The 20,741-nt window shown below is 35.6% G+C and overlaps 1 protein-coding gene across 1 annotated transcript in view; it reads right to left on the bottom strand.

Annotated features, from left to right (window-relative positions):
- Nucleotides 1–20,741, bottom strand: part of Cdk19 (cyclin dependent kinase 19) — a 157,178-nt gene that overhangs the window by 89,310 nt on the left and 47,127 nt on the right. The window contains exon 2 of the mRNA XM_026389656.2: nt 11,946–12,021. Within this exon, the coding sequence (XP_026245441.1) occupies nt 11,946–12,021 (76 nt within the window). The remainder of the gene's footprint in view (nt 1–11,945; nt 12,022–20,741) is intronic.

Here is a 20,741-nt window from a genome sequence, read left to right as displayed (position 1 = left end):
TACAAAAAAAAAAAAAAAACCTTTTTTAAAAACAGGGAACAAAACAGTTCTCTTATAAACAAGTTCAAAAACAGCCTCAAAAACTTGGCAAGGCCCTCAGCAACTTAGTGTGACCCACTCTCATTAAAAAAAAAAAAAAAAAAAAAAAAAAGTCTGGTGTTCAATCCTCAGTTCTAAAATGCCTAGCATTGTCTTGAACAAATATAAATCCTTTGGCTTTAAATGCTAATTTCTTCCAACTATTTCAATGCTGTAGTATCTGATTCCATCACTAAAATCTGCAAATTGTAGAATTTTCAATTAATCAGAACATTCTTCTAAAAATGTCCAAACTAGTCCAGACTTTGAAATTACCAGAACTGTTTAACTGTTTAATAACTGTTTAATAACTTCTTGCAAGAAGTTTATAAAACTGACACTTACGTTTTATCAGTTTATCTCATTTCCATTATATACCGCCCATGATATTAAAATAGGATTACCTAATCATGAACAATAATCTTGATCCTTTCAAAATATATTTATTAACTCCCATTGGTATCTTCTAAAATTCTATTTCGTCTGGACTTTGCACTGTTCTTACCAGGATTCTGTTTAAGTCAAAAATACATATAAAAACTATAAACAGTTAGATGGAGATCCAAGATGGAAGGCTAGAAGGAGGCCGCATTCTATGTCACTCTGTAACCTGGACTTCTAGTAGTGGAAATATTGTTTCTCTTTGAGTTGTGAGTGAACCCCTGACAACTACTCTCACGCAGGAATCCCATCCCGGCTGCCATGCCAACTCAGGAATCCAGGCCTCAGTGTCAGTGCAGGACTCCCAGCCGCTCACCCACACAGGACCTGCAGGATCAGCACCATGGGGGAACCCTGGCCACCCACCCACACAGGAATCTCACTGTTCCCACGCAGGACTCCGGCTGCCCCTCTAATGTGGACTCCCATCTACCAAGATGGGGCTCCCTTGAGTCACCTCCATCTTGGGACACTGCAACCACTGCCACAGTCTCCTAAACGCAGTAGCCTGCACCTGGGAACACAGGACAGGGTCTGTGGTGTGCCATAACACTGCACACCACAGAGCTGCATCTCTGAACACGCTGCCCAACACCACCACCCGGCCAATACTTGACCCAATACCCCATATCTGAACGCAGCCACCTCCGTGTTTAAAAGCATCTTGGGACACCTTTGTCACCATTTTTAGTTGGGGCAACTCCCAGCTTGGGACATCTGCTGGGGCCTAGAAGCAATATCAAGGTACCTATAGTCCCCCATTCCCCTCTCTTCCCCACAGCCACTAACTTGGCACATTGCTTGCAGCTATGCAGCTGATCAGTAGGTCATAGAGCCTGGCCCTGAACTGCCCAATACAAAACAGCTCTCCATGACAGGTGCACAGCCCCCACAGCACAGCCCACAAAACTCCAGAGAGACAGGTTCTTGATTGGGAAGTAGAAAGGGAGGGGGTTGAGTGAGATATAGTTTAAGACCAGGAATTGTGAGGTCTTCAGGTGATATAAGACCAGGTGCCCACATCACACAAGCAGGCACCAAAGGAGATCCTTGGGGTGTAGTCTCCCATCAGGAACCAGCAAGTGCTATATCCTACCTCCAGGAGCTCCACCCCCAAGACCAACCCTCCAGCATAATAACCTCACTATCCTGAGCATGCAGATACCAGCAAACAACAGACAACCTATTGGATGAGAAGGGAGCAGGAAAGGTACTGAACTCCAACAAAATCAATTCTTGTATTTTCATTTGAGATTTTTTTTTCTCTTTTCCCACCCTCACATCCCCAACATTTGTGAAACCAAGTACTTTTCATGAATTTGACTGCTGAGGACAGGGATGTCTGAATAGTATATTACAGTTGTGTTGTATATTTTTTTATCTCCTATTTTTACATTTTTTAATTTTTTTAAATTTTTATGTTGTTTGTTTTTGTTCTCTCTCTCTCTCTCTCTCTCTGAATCTTCCCACCTACTTGTCTCCCCAAAATTACTTTCTCTCTTTTCTCCTGCTACTAGCCAACTTCTTTAGATTCTTCTTTCAAGCTTCCTAAAATCTAATAATTCTATATCCTCACTTCCTACCTCCTTAACATCTCATCCTACACCCTACCCCCGGTTCTCTCTTTGTCCACCATCAGAAACTGTAGACCCTTTTGAAAACCTACTTTTATATTGTAAATAATAACTGAACTCAACATATATGTATATTGTATATTTGTGACAACATATATGTATATTGTCACAAAACCGCAAACATCTTAATAGGAGCTATTTGGTTTAAGGTTGCATATTGTTTTTATTAGGATCTGTTAATATTGTTCTCCCCCTTAAAGGAGAGGTATTGGAACCCTGCAGGGACACTATAAGCCTATAGGGTAAAAACTGTAATACCTCGGATCCACAGTGCTAGAAAGGAAGATGCACAAACAACATGAAAATACAAGGGAAGAAAGTGCCCCCATAGAAACCAAGATACTACATTATTAGAATTCATGGCCAGCAGAGCAGAAGCAATGACAGAGAAGGAATTCAGGATGTACATAATTAAAATGTTCTGTGAATTAAAGGATGATATAAGAGAGAAAATACAGACAGCAAAAAATCATTTGGATAAAGAGCTATAAGCAAATACAAGAAGCTAAAGATTATTTCAATATGGAGATAGAGGTTCTGAAAAAAAAAATAGAAATCCTTGAGATGAAACAATAAACCAAATAAAAAACTTAACAGATTAGATCACTTAGAAAACAGGACCTCAGATAATGAAGATAAAATATATAATCTTGAAAATAAAGTTGACCACACAATGAAGATGTAAGAAACCTTAAGCAAAACATTCAAGAATTAAAAAGAACAAATTTAAAAATTATTGGGATAGAGGAAGACATAGTTACAAATCAAAGGCATGAACAATCTATTCAATGAAATCTTATCAGAAAATTCTCCAAACCTGAAGAATGAATTGGAAAATCAAATACAAGAGACTTACAGGACACCAAATGTACAAAATCACAACAGATCTACACCAAACCACATTACAATGAAAATGCCTAGCACAGAGAATAAGGAGAGAATTTTAAAAGCCACAAGAGAAAAGAATCAGATTACATAGAGGGAGAAACCAATTAGGATCTCTGCAGACTTTTCAACCCAGACTCTGAAAGCTAGAAGATCCTGTAACAATATATACCAAGCTCTGAAAGAAAATGGATGCCAACCAAGAATCTTATATCCAACAAACTTTAGCTTTAGATTTGATGACAAAATAAAAACCTTTCAGGACAAACAAAAGTTAACAGAAAGTCTGCACTGCAGAACATCCTCAGCAAAATATTCCATGAAGAGGAAATGAAAATCAGCAAAGGGAGGTATTACACCAAAGGAAAAACCAATCAATGGAGAAACCAAGTCAAGTTAAATTACCAAAAACAAACAAAAATGACCAGGAATACAAATCATGTCTCAATAATAACCCTGAATGTTAATGGTTTAAACTCACCAATCAAAAGATATAGATTGGCAATTTGAATTTTTAAATAGACCCAACAAAATACTTCAAAAAACTCATCTCATAGCAAAAGACATATACAGACTGAAGGTAAAAAGTTGGGGAAAAACATGCTACTCACGTGGATGCAGAAACAAGCAGGGGTTTCTATCCCTATATCAGATAAAGGACACTTCAAGCCAAAGTTAATCAAATGGGATAAAAAAGGACATTACATACTGCTTAAGGGAACCATACATCAACAAGACTTAACAATTATAAATATATATGCCCCAAACAACAGAGCATCTATGTTCATCAAACAACTCTTCTCAAGTTCAAGAGTCAAACAGACCACAACACAATAATTCTGGGTGACTTTAACACACCTCTTTCACCACTGAACAGATCTTCCAAACAAAGCTAAACAAAGAAACTACACAACTCAATAATACGTCAATAACTTAGACTTAACAGACTTATATAGAATATTTCATCCATCACTGAGTAAATACACTTTCCTCTCAGTATCACAAGGATCCTTCTCTAAAACAGACCACCTATTATGCCACAAGGCAACTCTTAGCAAATACAAAAAAAGTAGAGATACTACCCTGCATTCAGATCATAATGAAATGAAATTAGAAATCAATGATAAAATAAAAATAAAAGCCACTCCAACACCTTAAAACAACTTCCATATTTCTGAAAATAATGTTCTGTACTCCCTGGATTTATCAACCATATCACTTGACATTACCTTATCTAATAGCTCTCTTCACTGACTTAAAATAGCTATTGACTAGGTACATACCTTCATTTCTGATTACACATAAAACTCTACTTGCTGGTCACTGAGCCTTCCTAGGTGCTTCATTATCCCCTCCCTCATCTTTTTTTCTTGCAAAGTCATAGCTCCCAATCCTCACTACTTGGATTAAAAAAAAAAAATTTTTTTTAAATCTCTCTCACTCCTGGTTGCTATAAAAACCCCTAATGCAAAAAAAAAAAAAAAAAAAAAAAAAAAAAAAAAAACCCTAATGCTTTGACTAATTTTTCCAATCTCTATTCTAGTGTCCAATACCTCAGACACCAGCTAGTGACCTGGACCTGCTGAATCTGTAGAACCATTTCTAAAACTATGACAAGGTGCCAGGTTTTATGGCACACACCTATTATCTCAGCAGCTTGAGAGGCTGTCACAGGAGGATCACAGGTTCAAAGCCAGCCTTGGCAACTTAGCAAGGCTGTAAGCAACCTATGAGAACCTGTCTCAAAAAAAAAAAAAAGGGGGGGGGGCTGAAGTTGCAGCTAGTGGTAGAGTGCTTGCCTTACACTAGGTTCAATCCTCAGCACTACATAAGAAGAAAAGAAAGATATTGTGTTCACCTACAACTAAAAATAATAATAATTAAGAAAATAAAAAGACAATAATTCTAAATACCAATTTCCCATTTGAGGTTGTAGCTCAGTGGCATAGCATATGCTTAGCATGTTCAAAGCCCTGAATTCAACTGCCACACCAAATAAAGAAATAAAAATTTTAAAATTAGAGATAAATAATGCACTTCACCATAGAAACAAGTTACAAGTGGTCCTTACAACAAACTATAATATGAAACAACCAAAACTTAGTCACCTGAGTGAATTATCAGACTTAAATTGAATATCATTCATCAATGAGTAAATACACTTTCCTCTCAGCATCACATGAATCCTTCTCTAAAACAGACTACATTATGCCACAAGGCAATTATTAGCAAATAAAAAAAGTAGAGATACTACCCTGCATTCAGATCATAATAGCTTGGGCAAACTGATAACCTGGGTACCATTTATATCCAAGTTTCCTGAGGGAGAACGCACTGCATGTTTCAAAAACTGGCTTAAAACAACTTCAATATTTCTGAAAATAATGTTCTATATTGCCTCAGCAAGTGTTTAAAAAAAACTCATAATCTCTGCTAATCTACTGATATATTTGGAGGAAACAAATGTACTTTCTGCTACAGCACATTTTAAAAATAATTTAGCAGAGAAGATAGAAGAGGGAAGTGCTGGGAAGTGATATTGGTCAAATTATACTGTTATATTGTGTGCATGTACGGATATGTAACAAATCCCATCATTATGTGTGTGTGGGGGGGATAACTTAGCAAAGACAACAAAGTATTGAATGTTTAAAAGAAGTATTTAGCAGACCTCTTTTTAGTACTGATTTCATCTAAACCCATCCTCAATTTATCTTTCTATCCTACTAACAAATTCAACTTAAAAGAAAGGAGGAGGGGCTGGGGTTGTAGCTCGGTGGCAAAGTGTTTACCTTACACAGGTGAGGCACTGGGTTCGATCTTCAGCACCACATAAAAATAAATAAAAATAAATTTTTTAAAAAGAAAGGAGGAAAAAACTAACCTTCACTGAGAGCTGATTAGGAGCCAAAAGGTTTATGTACTTTAACTTATCCTTACTACAATACTGTGAGGCTAGGTACTATTATCCCATGTCAAACATAAAGAAACTTGGGTTCAGAAATTAGATAAGTTATACTCAGAATTGACATATGGGATTAATAATTCTTATTAAATCAAAAAACAACAATGAAGAAAGATATTGTACATAGAAAGATAGTTAAATCTAAACCCAAGTAATCAGAATAAGTGGTTTAAAGAACAAACCTGAAATAAAAGTAGAAACTATCCACATTGCAACCCAGGGGGTTAGATGTAATATATACTGCTAAAATATACACAAGTCAGACTCCGATGACACAGGCAGTCCTCCCTCCTAAGCACTTATAGGATCCCCCTTTTTTTCTTTTCTATGCATACCACTTTTTATTTTATCTCTTCCTCTACTAAGGATAGGAGTACTGGACAACAGCCAAGACAGAAGTCATCCTGTTTGACAAAACAAGAATTTCCAGCAGCATTTATATGACAACAGGTCCCCAGATCAGAAAAATCTATACAAGTAATCTCCTCCTCAAACCATCCATCCTGCTCCTCCAGTGCAGAACATTTTATAGAGTTGTAAAACACTCAGAAGTACTGCTGGCTGCTTCAGAATCAAGAATGGTATTGTCTCAGGTATACCCCTGAAGTGTGGAAAGAGAATGCTGGGGTTACCTAAAGTAGTGCTTGTCTTCTTAACCTATAGGACATGTATTATGGGGATATGTATCCACATGTCAGGAATATAAAGCCCAAGATAACCATGATAAGTCACTGGTTTATTTAAGATTTTCTGGGAAGAGTTTGCATATTTGTAAATTTTGACACATAATATTTGTACCTGTTTACAGAGTACAATTTATAAGGCTCTTGAACATGTTTAGAAAGAACTGCTTTGTCAAAACATTTCATGAGATTGAGCTAATATTCTGGTTATAGGCTAAGAATGACTTGGAACATTAGCAAGGAAAATGAAGCTCATGGAGTTCTGAGAATCTGATCAATCTGTACACTACTATAAGGTCTACTTTCTTGGTAATGCCAACCCTGCAAGTAAATCAAGATGTATACAATTCCCCTTTAAAATCTTCATCTCTATAGCTACCTAGAAAATAGGTCCTGGAACTAGTAACAACTTGTCTAAGAGTGCAGGAGTAATGATGGAGTCCAAATAGAGCCCCAAGTCTACATGAATCCAAATCCAAGTTATTTCCCACTTTACAATCTGAAACCAAAGACATATTTCTTTTTTTAAAAAAATGATTTTGTTCCCATTTCAATGTCTCTAGGGTTACCAGTTTATGTTAAATTTCATAGCTTAGTATCTTCTATAAGAATACATTTTAAAAAAATAAATGAATAGACCAATAGATGAACAGACTAAGTAAATGTGGTATATACACACAATGGAGTTTTATTCAGCCATAAAGAAAAGTGAAATAATGGCACTTGTTGGTAAACAGATGAAAATGGGAGAATATCATGCTAACTGAAATAAGTCAGACTCACAAAATCAAGGGTCAAATGTGTTCTCTTATATGTGGACACCAGAGCAAAATAAGGGAAGAAGGAAGCAGTGGGGAGAGGTGGGATCAAATATCATAAGTATATAGAGAAGATCAGTGGTATAGAAAGTAGAGAAGAAGGTGGAGGAAAGAGGAAGGACATGAATGGGAAAAAATATGGAATGAATTTAACAAAATCATGTTATTCACACATATAAATGTTACCAAGGGAATTTCAACTTCACATATATGTAGAAAATACCAATCAAAAATATGTAAATAAATAAAGGAGTGAAAGGAAGATCAATAGAGTAGAAGAAGGAAAATAGAGGGAGGGAGAAGAACAGGAAAAGGGAAGATGGGGATTGAAATAAAATTCCTTGCATGTATGATTTTGTCAAAAGGAACCCAACGACTATGTATAACTACAATGCTATAATAAAAAAAAATACTTTAAACTTAATTAAATTTATAGTCTTGCCAGGTGCAGTGGCGCACACCTGTAATTCCCAGCTGCTAGGGAGGCTGAGACAGGAGGATCATGGGTTCAAAGCCAGACTCAGCAATGGCGAGGCAATAAGCAACTCAGTGAGACCCTGTCTCTAAATAAAATACAAAATAGGGCTGGGGATGTGGCTTAGTGGTTGAGTGCCCGAATTCAATCCCCAGTAACAAATATATAGTCTTAAAACTGATTTACTTTGACCACAGGAGAAGCACATTCAGATAAAAATTTTGTTTAATTAGAGTTTAACTAGGAAAAGATTATTACCAATAATAATAGTAACAACAGGGGCTGGGGTTGTGGCTCAGTGGTAGAGTTCTCACCTTGCATGTGTAAGGCATTGGGTTTGATCCTCACCACCACATAAATAAATTAATAAAAGTACTGTGTCCACCTACAACTAAAAAAAAAATTTACAAAAAATAATAGTAACAACAACCATTTATTGCACATTTATGCTCAGGTTCTAAGTTAAGCTCTTCACATAAACAGTATCAGATTTATATTTAGTCTTTCACTCTGTATTTATGTAACTATTGCAATTTTGCTTCAATGTTACTCAAGAAAAAATAAACTAAATTCAGCGAATTGATAGCCAATTAAATCTAATTGCTTAGAGCAAGAATATAAAGTTGATAATTTTTAGGAGAACTCCACTGATTTTCCTTAGTATGGAAGTACACTAACACAGCAGAAAGCCAACTCTTCAATAATAACTCACCAATTCTTTATAAGCAAGGGAGTTGCAGCAACCACACACGGGTGCCTAAAGTCACTACCAACAGCCAACTAGTCTATTCCCAAAAAGTGGGGAAAGAGAGAAAGTTTTCAGCTACATCCATGAGTGGGTTACACACCATCCCATCTTCCCTCACCATAAAACACACACACACACACACACACACACACAATTGATGAGTACAGCCAGTGTCTCTTTCAAATTGTTCCTTCTCACTTTTGTCACCTTTATACTAAACCCCATAAATCTACATGGCCCACCTCTTTTCCAATAATGATGGCAATAAGTATTTACATCACCTACTGAAAATATAAACTCTTACCACTTAGTCTTCTCATAGGAAACACAGATTGAATATACTACAAAAATATACTACAACTACACACACACACACGTTTCAAGAGACTCATGACCTAACATATAGTAAGGCTGACAGAAACACCATAACACAAGACTGATTATTCCATTTGCTTCCTGATTCTCTTTTAGCTCTTGGGAAATGAAAAACGCTGCCACATTATTCCTCCCTATGCATTTTATTGTATCAGTTCCCAGAATCCTAAGAAAACAACAAACTCTACCCGCAAACTCTTACAGTATTTAATTTTTCATTATTAATCTTAAAATTGGCAAGGAAAAATCTCCTCATGTATAAGAAATTCTCATATTAACAGTTGATTTGTCATCAGAAATCACTGTCCTGAAGACAGTGGGTTGACAGTTCAAAAAAAAAAAAATACACTCCAAACATGAAGGAGTTCTAGGTAAGGATAAAGAATAAAGAAATACATCCCAACATGAAAATAAAATAAAAACATAATTTATTTCTAGTACACCTGCTCTATAAATACCAAGAGGAGACTTTCAGGACTTCGGACATTCCAGGCATTCTCCCTATGGCCATTTCTCCTCCTTTTCTCTCTGCTTCCTGGCACCACCTCCAGGCCCTTAATCCACAATGTGCTCTCACCTTACACCCAGAACAATGAAAACAGCCATCTCTGGACTGAGACCTCTGAAACTGTGAGTCCCAAATAAACTGTTCCTCCTCTAAGCTTTTCTTGTCAGTTATTTTGGTCACAGAGACATGAAAGCCAACCCCCCCCAAAAAAGGAAGTATGTATAAAACAAATAACTGTGTTAGTGTACTGAATATATAAGATGTACATGCATAGCAATGTACTAAATAAAATTTTGTCAAAATTCCTATCACACTGGGACTAAATATTTCAAGTGGTGATAAAATTCTTTAATATAGAAACTACATACTTTATAAAGTTCTATTAGGCAAGCTCTCAATAAAAATATGAAGGCTGTGAATGACTTTAATAGTTTAGTTTCTCTATAACCTCCAAATTTACATTAAGATATAAACACCTATGGATTCCTCAGCACACAGAAGTATCTGTTCAAAAAGGACATCTCCAGGGCTGGGGATAGCTCAGTTGGTAGAATGCTTGCCTCACATGCACAAGGCCCAAGGCCCTGGGTTCAATCCCTAGCACCAACAACCAAAAAAAAAAAAAAAAAGAACATCTACAACTGAGTTTTCATTTCCCATTAATCAATACATTAAATTCCAGCTATTTACCAAACTGACTCATGGAAGGAAAGGCTAAAAAATGCTTTTCTAAATTATATAGTACTCTAACACAGAAAAATAACACACCAATGATATTTATATTGTTGATATGATAATGTGTAAGAATTTTAAGGAACAACAAATCACTTATCAAATACTTATTCTGGTAGGACATAATAAAATCGCTTCAGAAGTAATGAAAAACCACCAAACTGAAAGTTTCCAACAATAAACTTATACTGTAAAGCAAACTTAGCATCATGGATAACTAATGGAATTTTTAAAGTTCTATTTATTCATTTAATTTAAAAATTTATGATTTGGAAGGAATTCATAGTTCCCTTCACAGATAAGGAGACTAAGACTCACTACTAACTTAGCCAGTTAGACAAACAGACATCTAATTCTAATTTCAAGCAGACTTCTTGCCAGACTAAGAGTGATGAAGGAGTGTTTCCATATGAGTAAAGCAGAAATGTGGAACTATTGGTAATATATGTAATAGTTACTAGAGGTAGAAATTTCTAACAGACATGAACAATATAAACAATTATTGAACAATTACTAAATAACAATTAAATATTTAAGAATTTAACAATTTAGAGATAAAAGTTTCTAACATGTAATATCATAATAATATCCTAATTAGCAATCTCTGCTGAAGAACTAAAATAAAGTATTATCATATTATGCCTTCTACCGTTTTGTCTGTTTTCTGATTTGTAAAAAGGGGATATTAAGGGCTAGGGCTGTGGCTGTGGCTCAGGGGTAGCAAATTTGCCTGGCATGTGTGAGACAACAGGTTTGATTCTCAGCACCACATATAAATAAACAAAATAAAGGTTTATCAAAACTTAAAATAGGGCTGGGGATGTGGCTCAAGCGGTAGCGCGCTCGTCTGGCATGCGTGCGGCCAGGGTTCGATCCTCAGCACCACATACAAACAAAGATATTTGTGTCCGCGGAGAACTAAAAAATAAATATTAAAAAAAAAATTCTCTCTCTTTAAAAAAAAATCCCTTTGGTTTGAAATAGAAACTTATTTAAAAAAAAAAACTAAAATAATTTTTTTAAAAGGGCGATATTAAAAGTGCTTATTTCACAGGACTGTGGTGAAAATTAAAGGAACTTAAAAGCACCCAGCAAATGTTAGGTACTGTTAAGAGATAATCATTTCTCAATTGCATAGGTATTAATTTGTCATGGTAAGACAAAAAAGGAACTATCTTTATTTAAAGGATTATTATGATAATCTTTTCTGGCAACTAGTAAAATCTATCACTAAGTTATATATTTCCTAAAAATTTTAAATGCATAAGATATAATAATATGACTCCTTTCCCTACATAAAAATAACAATCCTAAAACTATAGAGAGTTATTAATTAAAATAATCATGTTCTAAGATAATTTTAATTGAGTCATTATTTTGTTCAGTATTTCTAAGATTATAATATCCTAATATCATTAAGAGAATGTTCAAAGACAACTTTCAAATAATTTTAACTTTATACAAATTTTCTCATCTTAATATAAAACATCCTTAAACTAACATCTGTGAAGTAACTATGTATTGTATTCATTATACTCAGATTACAACAAATCATCACCCAATATCAATAATAAGATAAGCAACTGTATTTATATCCACTTACTGCAATCTCTCTACAAGCCGACATGGATATTCCTGTGCCTTCGATTTGCTTCAATGCATATTCCTTTTCATCTTTTCTGCACATGAACAAAAACAAATTTTTTTTATTTTTTCATATATTACTTTCAGACTCAAAATTGTAACTACAAAAACAACAGGAATGCATGTAGTTTCTCGGAGATATGTAGCCACTATGCCATGCATCACTTTTTTTTTGGTGCTGGGGACTAAACCCAGGGCCTTGTGCATGTGAGGCAAGCACTCTACCCACTGAGCTATATTCCCAGCTCCTCACTTATTATTTTTGATAATATTTCAACTACAGAAATAAGAAATTAAAAAAGCAATTCATGTCATAATGAAAATACCAGACAGAGCCAAAACACAAAATTCAAAACTGAACAAAATAGTATACTAAACACAGCACTAGTTTTCAAGAGTAAACAAGAATAAATATAAACTCAAACATATTGCAAGATAATTCTACTCCCGTCTTAATTATCTGAAGTCTATGAAAGCATTCTGTTATAAACATTCACTAAAAAAATAACTGATAGACATAAACTCCCAGAGTCATTTAAAGTAATTTCATAGTATAAAAAGCATTCACAAGACAAGGAACCTGTTCTCACCTAGAAAACTGAGTATCACCTAGAATAAGGGATATTCAAAAGCTCTAAGACCCCAACCAAAAGCCCTTAAGACTTCAAAACATAGCCACCAACATCTCATTTCTCAGGAAACTCTACAAGAAACTCAGTAGTTACCGTTGGTTTTGCAAACAATAGAAAAAGGATTAGGGATCTCGGAATTCCTAATAGTTAATCAGAGTAACTAGGAATTCAATAATGATGATACAAACCCATAGAACCAACATCAGATGAGCAGCTGGTGAATAAAATATCTTTGAGACACTAACACCAAAAATACACAAGGACCCCAGCTGAATGCTGGAACTACAGATCATATATGGGGTTGTTCTAATAACAGGGGCATAATTCACGCCCTCCAAATTTTGTCTTTGGAGTAGAGCCTCAGCAAGGTATCATCAGGACATAATGGATGCATTAAAATGCCAAAATAATGCCAAATTTGTCCTATATAACTATTCTCCTCATTTCACTGTGTTTACTAGCCCATAAAGCAGTTTAAGATGCTTTAAAAACATTTTTGCATGCATTTTAAAGATTATCACAATTACCTATGTTTTGGGGAAATGATTTCATTGTATAAGAAATTATAAAATTATGATTTCTTTCTCCCATAGTCAACGTGAAAATCATGGACATTTTTCTTCCAAGATATGCCATTCAGCAAATAAGCAGCATTTTGATAAACAGAAAATACCCCAGATATGTCAAAAGGATGGACTGCAGCCATGACATGTGGCACATGCCTGTAATCCCAGTGACTTGGGAGGCTGAGGCCCTAAGCAATTTACTGAGACCCTGTCTCAAAATAAAAAAATAAATAATGGCTGGGGATGTGACTCAGTGGTTAAGAGTCTCTGAGTTCAATCTCAGTCCCCCCCCCCAAAAAAAAGGATTGTCTGTGATATAATTATTAAAATGATGGCTATGGTCATTAGAAACATGTAAATGTCTACCGTACACCACTAAGAAAATGCACAAATTATATTATACAGAAATAGATATGCATCTATACATATGTTGGAGATAATACAAAAATTAAAAACAATTGTGTTAAGATATAGGAAATTAAGTCACCCCAAGCACTAAGTAATATTGTCTTTTAAATTAGAATAAAGGAGGTCAGGCTCAGTGGCACAGGTCTGTAATCCCAGCGGCTCGGGAGATAGAGGCAGGAGGATCACAAATCCAAAGCCAGCCTCAGCAATTTAGCAAGGCACTAAGCAACTCAGTTAGACCCCATCACTAATAATATACAAAATAGGGCTAGGGATGTGACTCAGTGGTCAAATGTCCCTCCCTGAGTTCAATCCCTGGTGCCACTCCCCCCACAAAAAAACTAGAATGGAGATATCAAAATAATTTAATATTCTGGAAATAATCAACTACTAGGATAATCTCTAATATTTTCAAAGTGAGAGTCTGGGCATGTTTTAAAGACCAAAGTCAAAAATCAGGGAAAGCTTAAATGATCATTTTTTCTCTTTTCTCCATAATGCTTCCTATTTCTTCAGATCACTCAGAAGTCTCAAAAAAACCATAAACAGCAGGTAACCAAATATAATGAAAGCCAAGTACGTGTGTGACAGCACACATGCCTGAGATACTCTGACACAATGCTTAAAATGTACAGATTATACATTTAACAAGTAAATTAACTACCAGGTATCTCTTATTAAGTTTAATAAGTTCTTAAAACAAAATTATAAAAGCTTTCTGACAAATTTTTCACAAGTGATCACATTTTTCAACAGAAATATTTCAATTCCCTGTTTCCCTAAATGAAGAGCTCCAGAAGCTCATGTAATTGCATAGTTTTATTTTTAATACTGTAAAGAATATTACACAATCTGGATAGGATATCGTTGCTATGGAAACTATAAGATTTTTTGCAGTAAGTCAAAAAGTGCAAAATTAACACATCACATTAATGGCTTTTGAATTTCACATCCAGACTGTCAAAGGAATTTGAAAGCTTGAGCAGAATAGACTGAAGCATAGGCCTCTTACTCTGAATTATATGGATAGGAACAAGGAATGAACCCAGTAATTATTTCACTTAATAAGTTTAAATATAACTTCCATCTGTTAAATCAATACTAAAAAATCTGCAATTTTAAATTCCGCAGTTTTTAAATGGAGAATAAAGTAGTACATATATCATTACTATTTCTCTTTTGTATACTGCCATATGGTAAATGGTGATGTGGCACCTCTGAAATTCACCGTGTGGAACAGCAAGGTCCCAGAGGGTATATGGAACTCAAGCAGAAACATCTCCTGAATGAAACAAGTGAATGCTAATTTGAGGGCAGAGGCTAATACTTTAGTATAAAGACTAAAGATGTATCCCCTTTACCACATGTCCAGAAATATTTCAATAACTAAGTACATGGGGTAGGGAAGCTTTACTGCTCTTATCCAATGTCAGTGTCCCTTTCCAGGAGTTCTTCCATGTAATAGTAGTATTTCATACCACACAGCTTGGATGTTTCAGGTACGTGTAATATTAAGTATCATAAAAGTACAATGTTTTCTTTTATATGACAAGTGTGGAAAAGCAGGCAAACCTGTCCTGCCCTGCTATGACAGTTTGATTTTTAGAGGGCACCTTAATTCTTCCCTAACTCTATTTTAAAAGACAAGAAGAGAGACAAAACGAATACAGTTTTAGGAAAATTGCTTTTTACATTTTAATGTTCATTAAATAGCATGACTACAGAAAAGGCATCCTAAAAATAATCCAAGAAGTTTAATAAGTAAAAGTACAGGATTAAAATTTACATACATGTGTGTATGTATACATATTTGTAGTAAAAACATAGATATATACTATAGTGAATTTTTAAAATTTAAGGCATGTCTCCCATTTGTCCATAATGTGTATCAATACCATGCAAACTTCACTCTCACTTGTCACATTGAAAAAAGAAAAAAATATTAAGCAGAAACTGTGATTCTATTAAATTTTCCATCTGAGACACTATGTTCTGGAAAATTCTTGATGCAAACAATTCTAAAGATAATAGAAAAATAAGTACCTATTTGTACAAAGAGTAGAAATTACCACCTTAAGTGAAAACAATCCTAGGCAGAAAACCGCGCTCAATGTAGAATTTAAAGGTAATTCAGAGAATTTCTCAAATACAGAGAATCAAGTTCAGTAGAAAAATCTCCTGAGTGAAATACTGGGAACTAGTTTAATGGAAAACATGACCTTACACTTTTCAGTAAGGTCCAAACTAGACGCCTAGCTCCAAGAGAACTGTAGCAAGGTAATACACCATTCAGCAGCCAACATACACAAATATTTTTAGTGGTAGCTCAAACTTCTCTTGTTATAATCTTAATTAGATTAACCCAAGGATCTCCAGCTCCTAGCAATACTCTAGGAGGTATCCAGGTCAACACTGAACTACCTCTGGTCTGAAGAACCTATAGCAAACAAAAAAGTCAGAAAAAGAAATTTTAGAAAAAGATGAAGCCACCCAGAACCTCAAAGCTAAGAGGTCCTGGAATAACATATACAAAGCTCTGAAAGAAAATAGATGCCAACCAAGAATCCTATATCCAGCAAAATTAAGCTTCTGATTTAAAGATGAAATAAAAACCTTCCATGATAAACAAAAACTAAAAGAATTCACAACTTTTGGGTATAGACTGAGAAGTAAGATAGCTGGGTCAAAAAGTGGTTCCATTCCCAGTTTTCCAAGGAATCTCCATACTGCTTTCCATATTGAATGCACCATTTTGCTGTCCCACCACCAATATATGAGTGTGCCTTTTTCCACAAATCCTCATCAACACTTATTATTGTTTGTATTCTTTTTTAAAAAAATATTTTTTTAGTTGTAGATGGACACAATATTTTATTTTTATGTGATGCTGAGGATCAAACCCAGTGCCTCACACATGCTAAGGAAGTGCTCTACCTCTGAGCCACAACCTCAGCCCCTTGTTTGTATTCTTAATAGCTGCCATTCTGGCTGGAGTGAGATGAAATCTTAAAGTAGTTTTGATTTGCATTTCTCTAATTGCTAGAGATGTTGAACATTTTTTCATATATCTGTTGATTGATTGTATATCATGTTCTGAGAAGTGTCTGTTCAGTTCCTTAGCCCATTTATTGATTGGGTTATTTGTTTTTTGGGGGGGTTAAGATTTTTGAGTTCTTTAAATATTCTGGAGATTAGTGCTCTAGCTATGTGCGTGTGTTAAAAATTTGCTCCCATTCTGTAGGCTCTCTATTCACCTCCTTGATTGTTTCTTTTGCTGAGAAGAAGCTTTTTAGTTTGAATCCATCTTATTTATTGATTCTTGATTTTATTTCTTTTGTTTTAGGAGTTTTGTTAAGGAAGTTGGGGCCTAATCTGACATGATGGAGACTTGGGCCTATTTTTTCTTCTATTAGGCGCAAGGTCTCTGGTATAATTCCTAGGTCCTTGATCCACTTTGAGTTGAGTTTTGTGCATGGTGACAGACAGGGGTTGAATTTCATTTTGTTGCATATGGATATCCTGTTCTCCTAGCACTATCTGTTGAAGAGGCAAGGTTGGTTCAACATATGGAAATTAATAAATGTAATTAATCACATTAATGGTATTAATTAACAGAATGGTATTGGCACCAAAACAGATAGTATGCCAATGGTAGAGAACAGAAGACACAGAGACAAACCCACATAAATACAGTTACCTCATACTAGACAAAGGCACCAAAAACATACATTGGAGAAAAGATAGCCTCTTCAATAAATGGTGCTGGTAAAACTGGAAATCCATATGTAGCAAAATGAAATTAAACCCCAATCTCTCACCCTACACAAAATTCAATTCAAAGTGCATCAAACACTTAGGCACTAGAACAGAGACCCTGTGCCTAATAGAAGAAAAAGCAAGCCCAAATCTCCACCATGTCAGCTTAGGAACTGACTTCCTTAACAAGACTTCTAATTCACAAGAAGTATAATCAAGAATCAATAAATGGAATGGAATCAAACAAAAAAACTTCTTCATAGCCAAGGAAACAATAAAAAATGTTAATACAGAGCCTAAGAATGGGGAAAGAAGAATAGAGTATTAATATATAATACGCACCTCAGAGTATTAATATATAAAGGATATATAAAGAACACCCAACAAAAAAAACACCAAATAATCCAATCAATAAATGGGCAAAGGAACTGAACAGACACTTCGCAATAGAAGAAATACAATCGGTCAACAAATACATGAAAAAATGTTCAACATCTCCAGCATTTGAAAAATGCAAATCAAAACTACACTGAGATTCCATCTCACTTCAGTCAGAATGGCAATAATCAAGAATACAAGTAACAATAGATGTTGGCAAGGAGGTGGGGACAAAAATACACTCATACATTGCTGGTGGGACTGCAAATTGTTGCAATCACTCTGGAAAGCAATATGGAGATTCCTCAGAAAACATAGAATGGAACCTTAAAATCAGCATACTCTAGTGATGCACCCACATCAATGTTTACAGAAGTTTAATTCACAATAGCTAAACTATAGAATCACCTGAGGCACCCTTCAACAAATAAATGGATAAAGAAAATGTGGTACATATACACAACGGAATATTACTCAGCTACAAAGAAAAATGAATTTATGACACTTGCCAGTAAATGGATGGAGTTGGAGAATATCATGCTAAGTGAAATAAGCCAATCCCAAAAAAACCAAAGGCTGAGTGTTTTCTTAATATGCAGATGCTAACACACAATATGGGAGTAGGGGAGGTAAGAATAGAAGTTCATTAAATAAAAAGAAGGGGAGGAGGATGGAAATGGAAAAGAAAGTAGCATGAATCTGATATATGAATATATGACTAGTGTAACTCCACATCATGTACAACCAGATGAATGAGCAATTATATACCATTTATGTACGAAGTGTCAAAATGCAGTCTACTGTGATGCAAAACTAATTAGAACAAAAAAAAAGTATATATTTTATTAAAAAAAAATGAAGCCCCATACATTTACATAGACCTGTAATCCCAGCTGCTCAGCAGGCTGAGGCAGAAGGATCCAAATTCAAAGCCAGCCTCAGCCACTTAGCAAGGCCCCAAGCAACTTAGCAAGACCTCATCTCAAAGTAAAAAAAAAAAAAAAAAAAAAAAGAGGGTTGGGGATGTGGTCAGTGGTTAAGGGCCCTGGATTCCATGCCTGGTGTCAAAAAAGAAAGAAAAGTCTGCAAAGTAAGAAGATTAAAATCCTTTTTTGTTTCTAATAAAAACAGAAGAGCCTCGTTATTTTATACCAATTAACAAACTACTGAGTTCATTTTATGCGTCCCCAACGCTGTGCCAAACTCTAGGGATGAACAAAATTAGAGAATGACTACCCCAATATAAGGGAGTTCATAATTCAACTGGAAGGAAATTCTGGGTGAATAAGAAATACAAACAAGTAACTCTGATATGCTTTCTACCCACAAGAGAGGTGCAAGCAGGAACAGAGATTATGTAACCAATAATTCCTTTTGAGCTTTAAGGAAAGTAACTCCATAAGTCATGCCTTTAAGGGAGGTGTTCCCCAGGCAGAAAAGAGAGGAGGATGTCAGAAAATTCCAGGTAGATACCCATAGTATAAGGAAAAAAAGCAACATATTCAGTAAGGTATTCAGTAAAACCGGAGGTTAGAAAAGTAAAGAAAGGAAAGGAACCATGGGAGCTCTACAAAGAAGTTTGAACTTTTTATGTAAACAGTGTGGAGCCAAAAGTTTTTAGAAAGAGAAGATACATTCACAAATTCTTTCTCAGAAAAAAAATAACTGGTAATAATTACAGAGAAAAACGTGTGGTAAAGTAAATATTTGATACGTTGAATCAAACATCCAGATAAATGAAGGTGAAAAATTAATTTAGAATAGCAGCAGAGAATAATGGATTAAAAAGACACTTCTGATACAACCAGAGATATGAAAAATTGTGCTCTATATGTATAACATAATTATAATGCATTCTGCTGTCATATATAAAAAAATTAATAAAATAAAAAATTAAGAAGTCACTTTTGAAGCTGGGCATGGTGGTACATTCCTATAATCCCAGCAACTCATGAGTCTGAGGCAGAAGGATCACAAATTTCTCAGCAAGACCCTCAGCAATTTAATAAGACCCTGTCTGAAAATTAAAAATAAAAAAGACTGGGGATTTAGCTCAGTGGTAAAGCAACCCTAGGTTCATTCCCCAGGATTCCCCCCTTCCAAAAAGAACATTTATGAGTCTTCTGTATGTGATTGTGAGGATGGTTCTGAAGATGGGTGAAGTTTCCCCTTTGTCTAAAGGTGAATGACAACCTTAACCACAGAAATGATGACATTTTTATACAGCCATCTCTTAAAATTTTTTATTTTGGGTAGTGGGGATTGAACCTAGGGGCACTTTTACCACTGAGTTACATCACCAGTCCTTTTTACTCTATTTTGAGGCCGAATCTCACTTAATTGACCAGGCTGGCCTCAAATCTGTGCCGCAGTCTGTCTGGGCACAAAATAACCGAGCCGCGCCACAAAGCCTTGTAGGTTCAAACAGCAATTCTTTATTCCCAAACTCTCACCGGCACTCTACACACACTTCCGGGGAATACACTCCCTCCACCGGGCTCCTCCAGCCAATTCTCCCGAACCAACGAGAACTCAAACGGGAACTCCAAAGTAGCAGGCACCCACCCAAGGTAGCAGGATCCGTCCAATCCTGGAGCCGCCCTATTCCCAGCAGGATCCGCCCTAATCCCCAGAGCCGCCCTATTCCTGGAGCAGGGTCACCTTTCAACCATTCCCTCTAGCAAAATGCCAGGCGTCATTCCGACTAAGACTAAACTGTGGCTCTCAACAAATCTGCAATCCTCCTGCCTCAGCCTCCCAAGACACTGGGATTATAGGTGTGTGCCACTGTATACAACCATATACTAAATGGAGAGCTATAATTCATTTTAAAGAAAAACAATTCACTGAATTGAATTCATGTACCAATGTATCTCATCAGTGGTATAATAATACTTCACTCTTATCAGGATATGTTGGTATTTCCCCCAAACTTCTTACTTTTCTTTCAAAAACTATTTGAACCATCAATGTACTTCTAAAATCTCAAATTCAACATTGCATTGGTAACTACAT

This window comes from Urocitellus parryii, chromosome 8, assembly GCF_045843805.1.
Source record: "Urocitellus parryii isolate mUroPar1 chromosome 8, mUroPar1.hap1, whole genome shotgun sequence".
NCBI lineage: Eukaryota > Metazoa > Chordata > Mammalia > Rodentia > Sciuridae > Urocitellus > Urocitellus parryii.
This window is presented reverse-complemented; position numbering and strand designations above follow the sequence as displayed.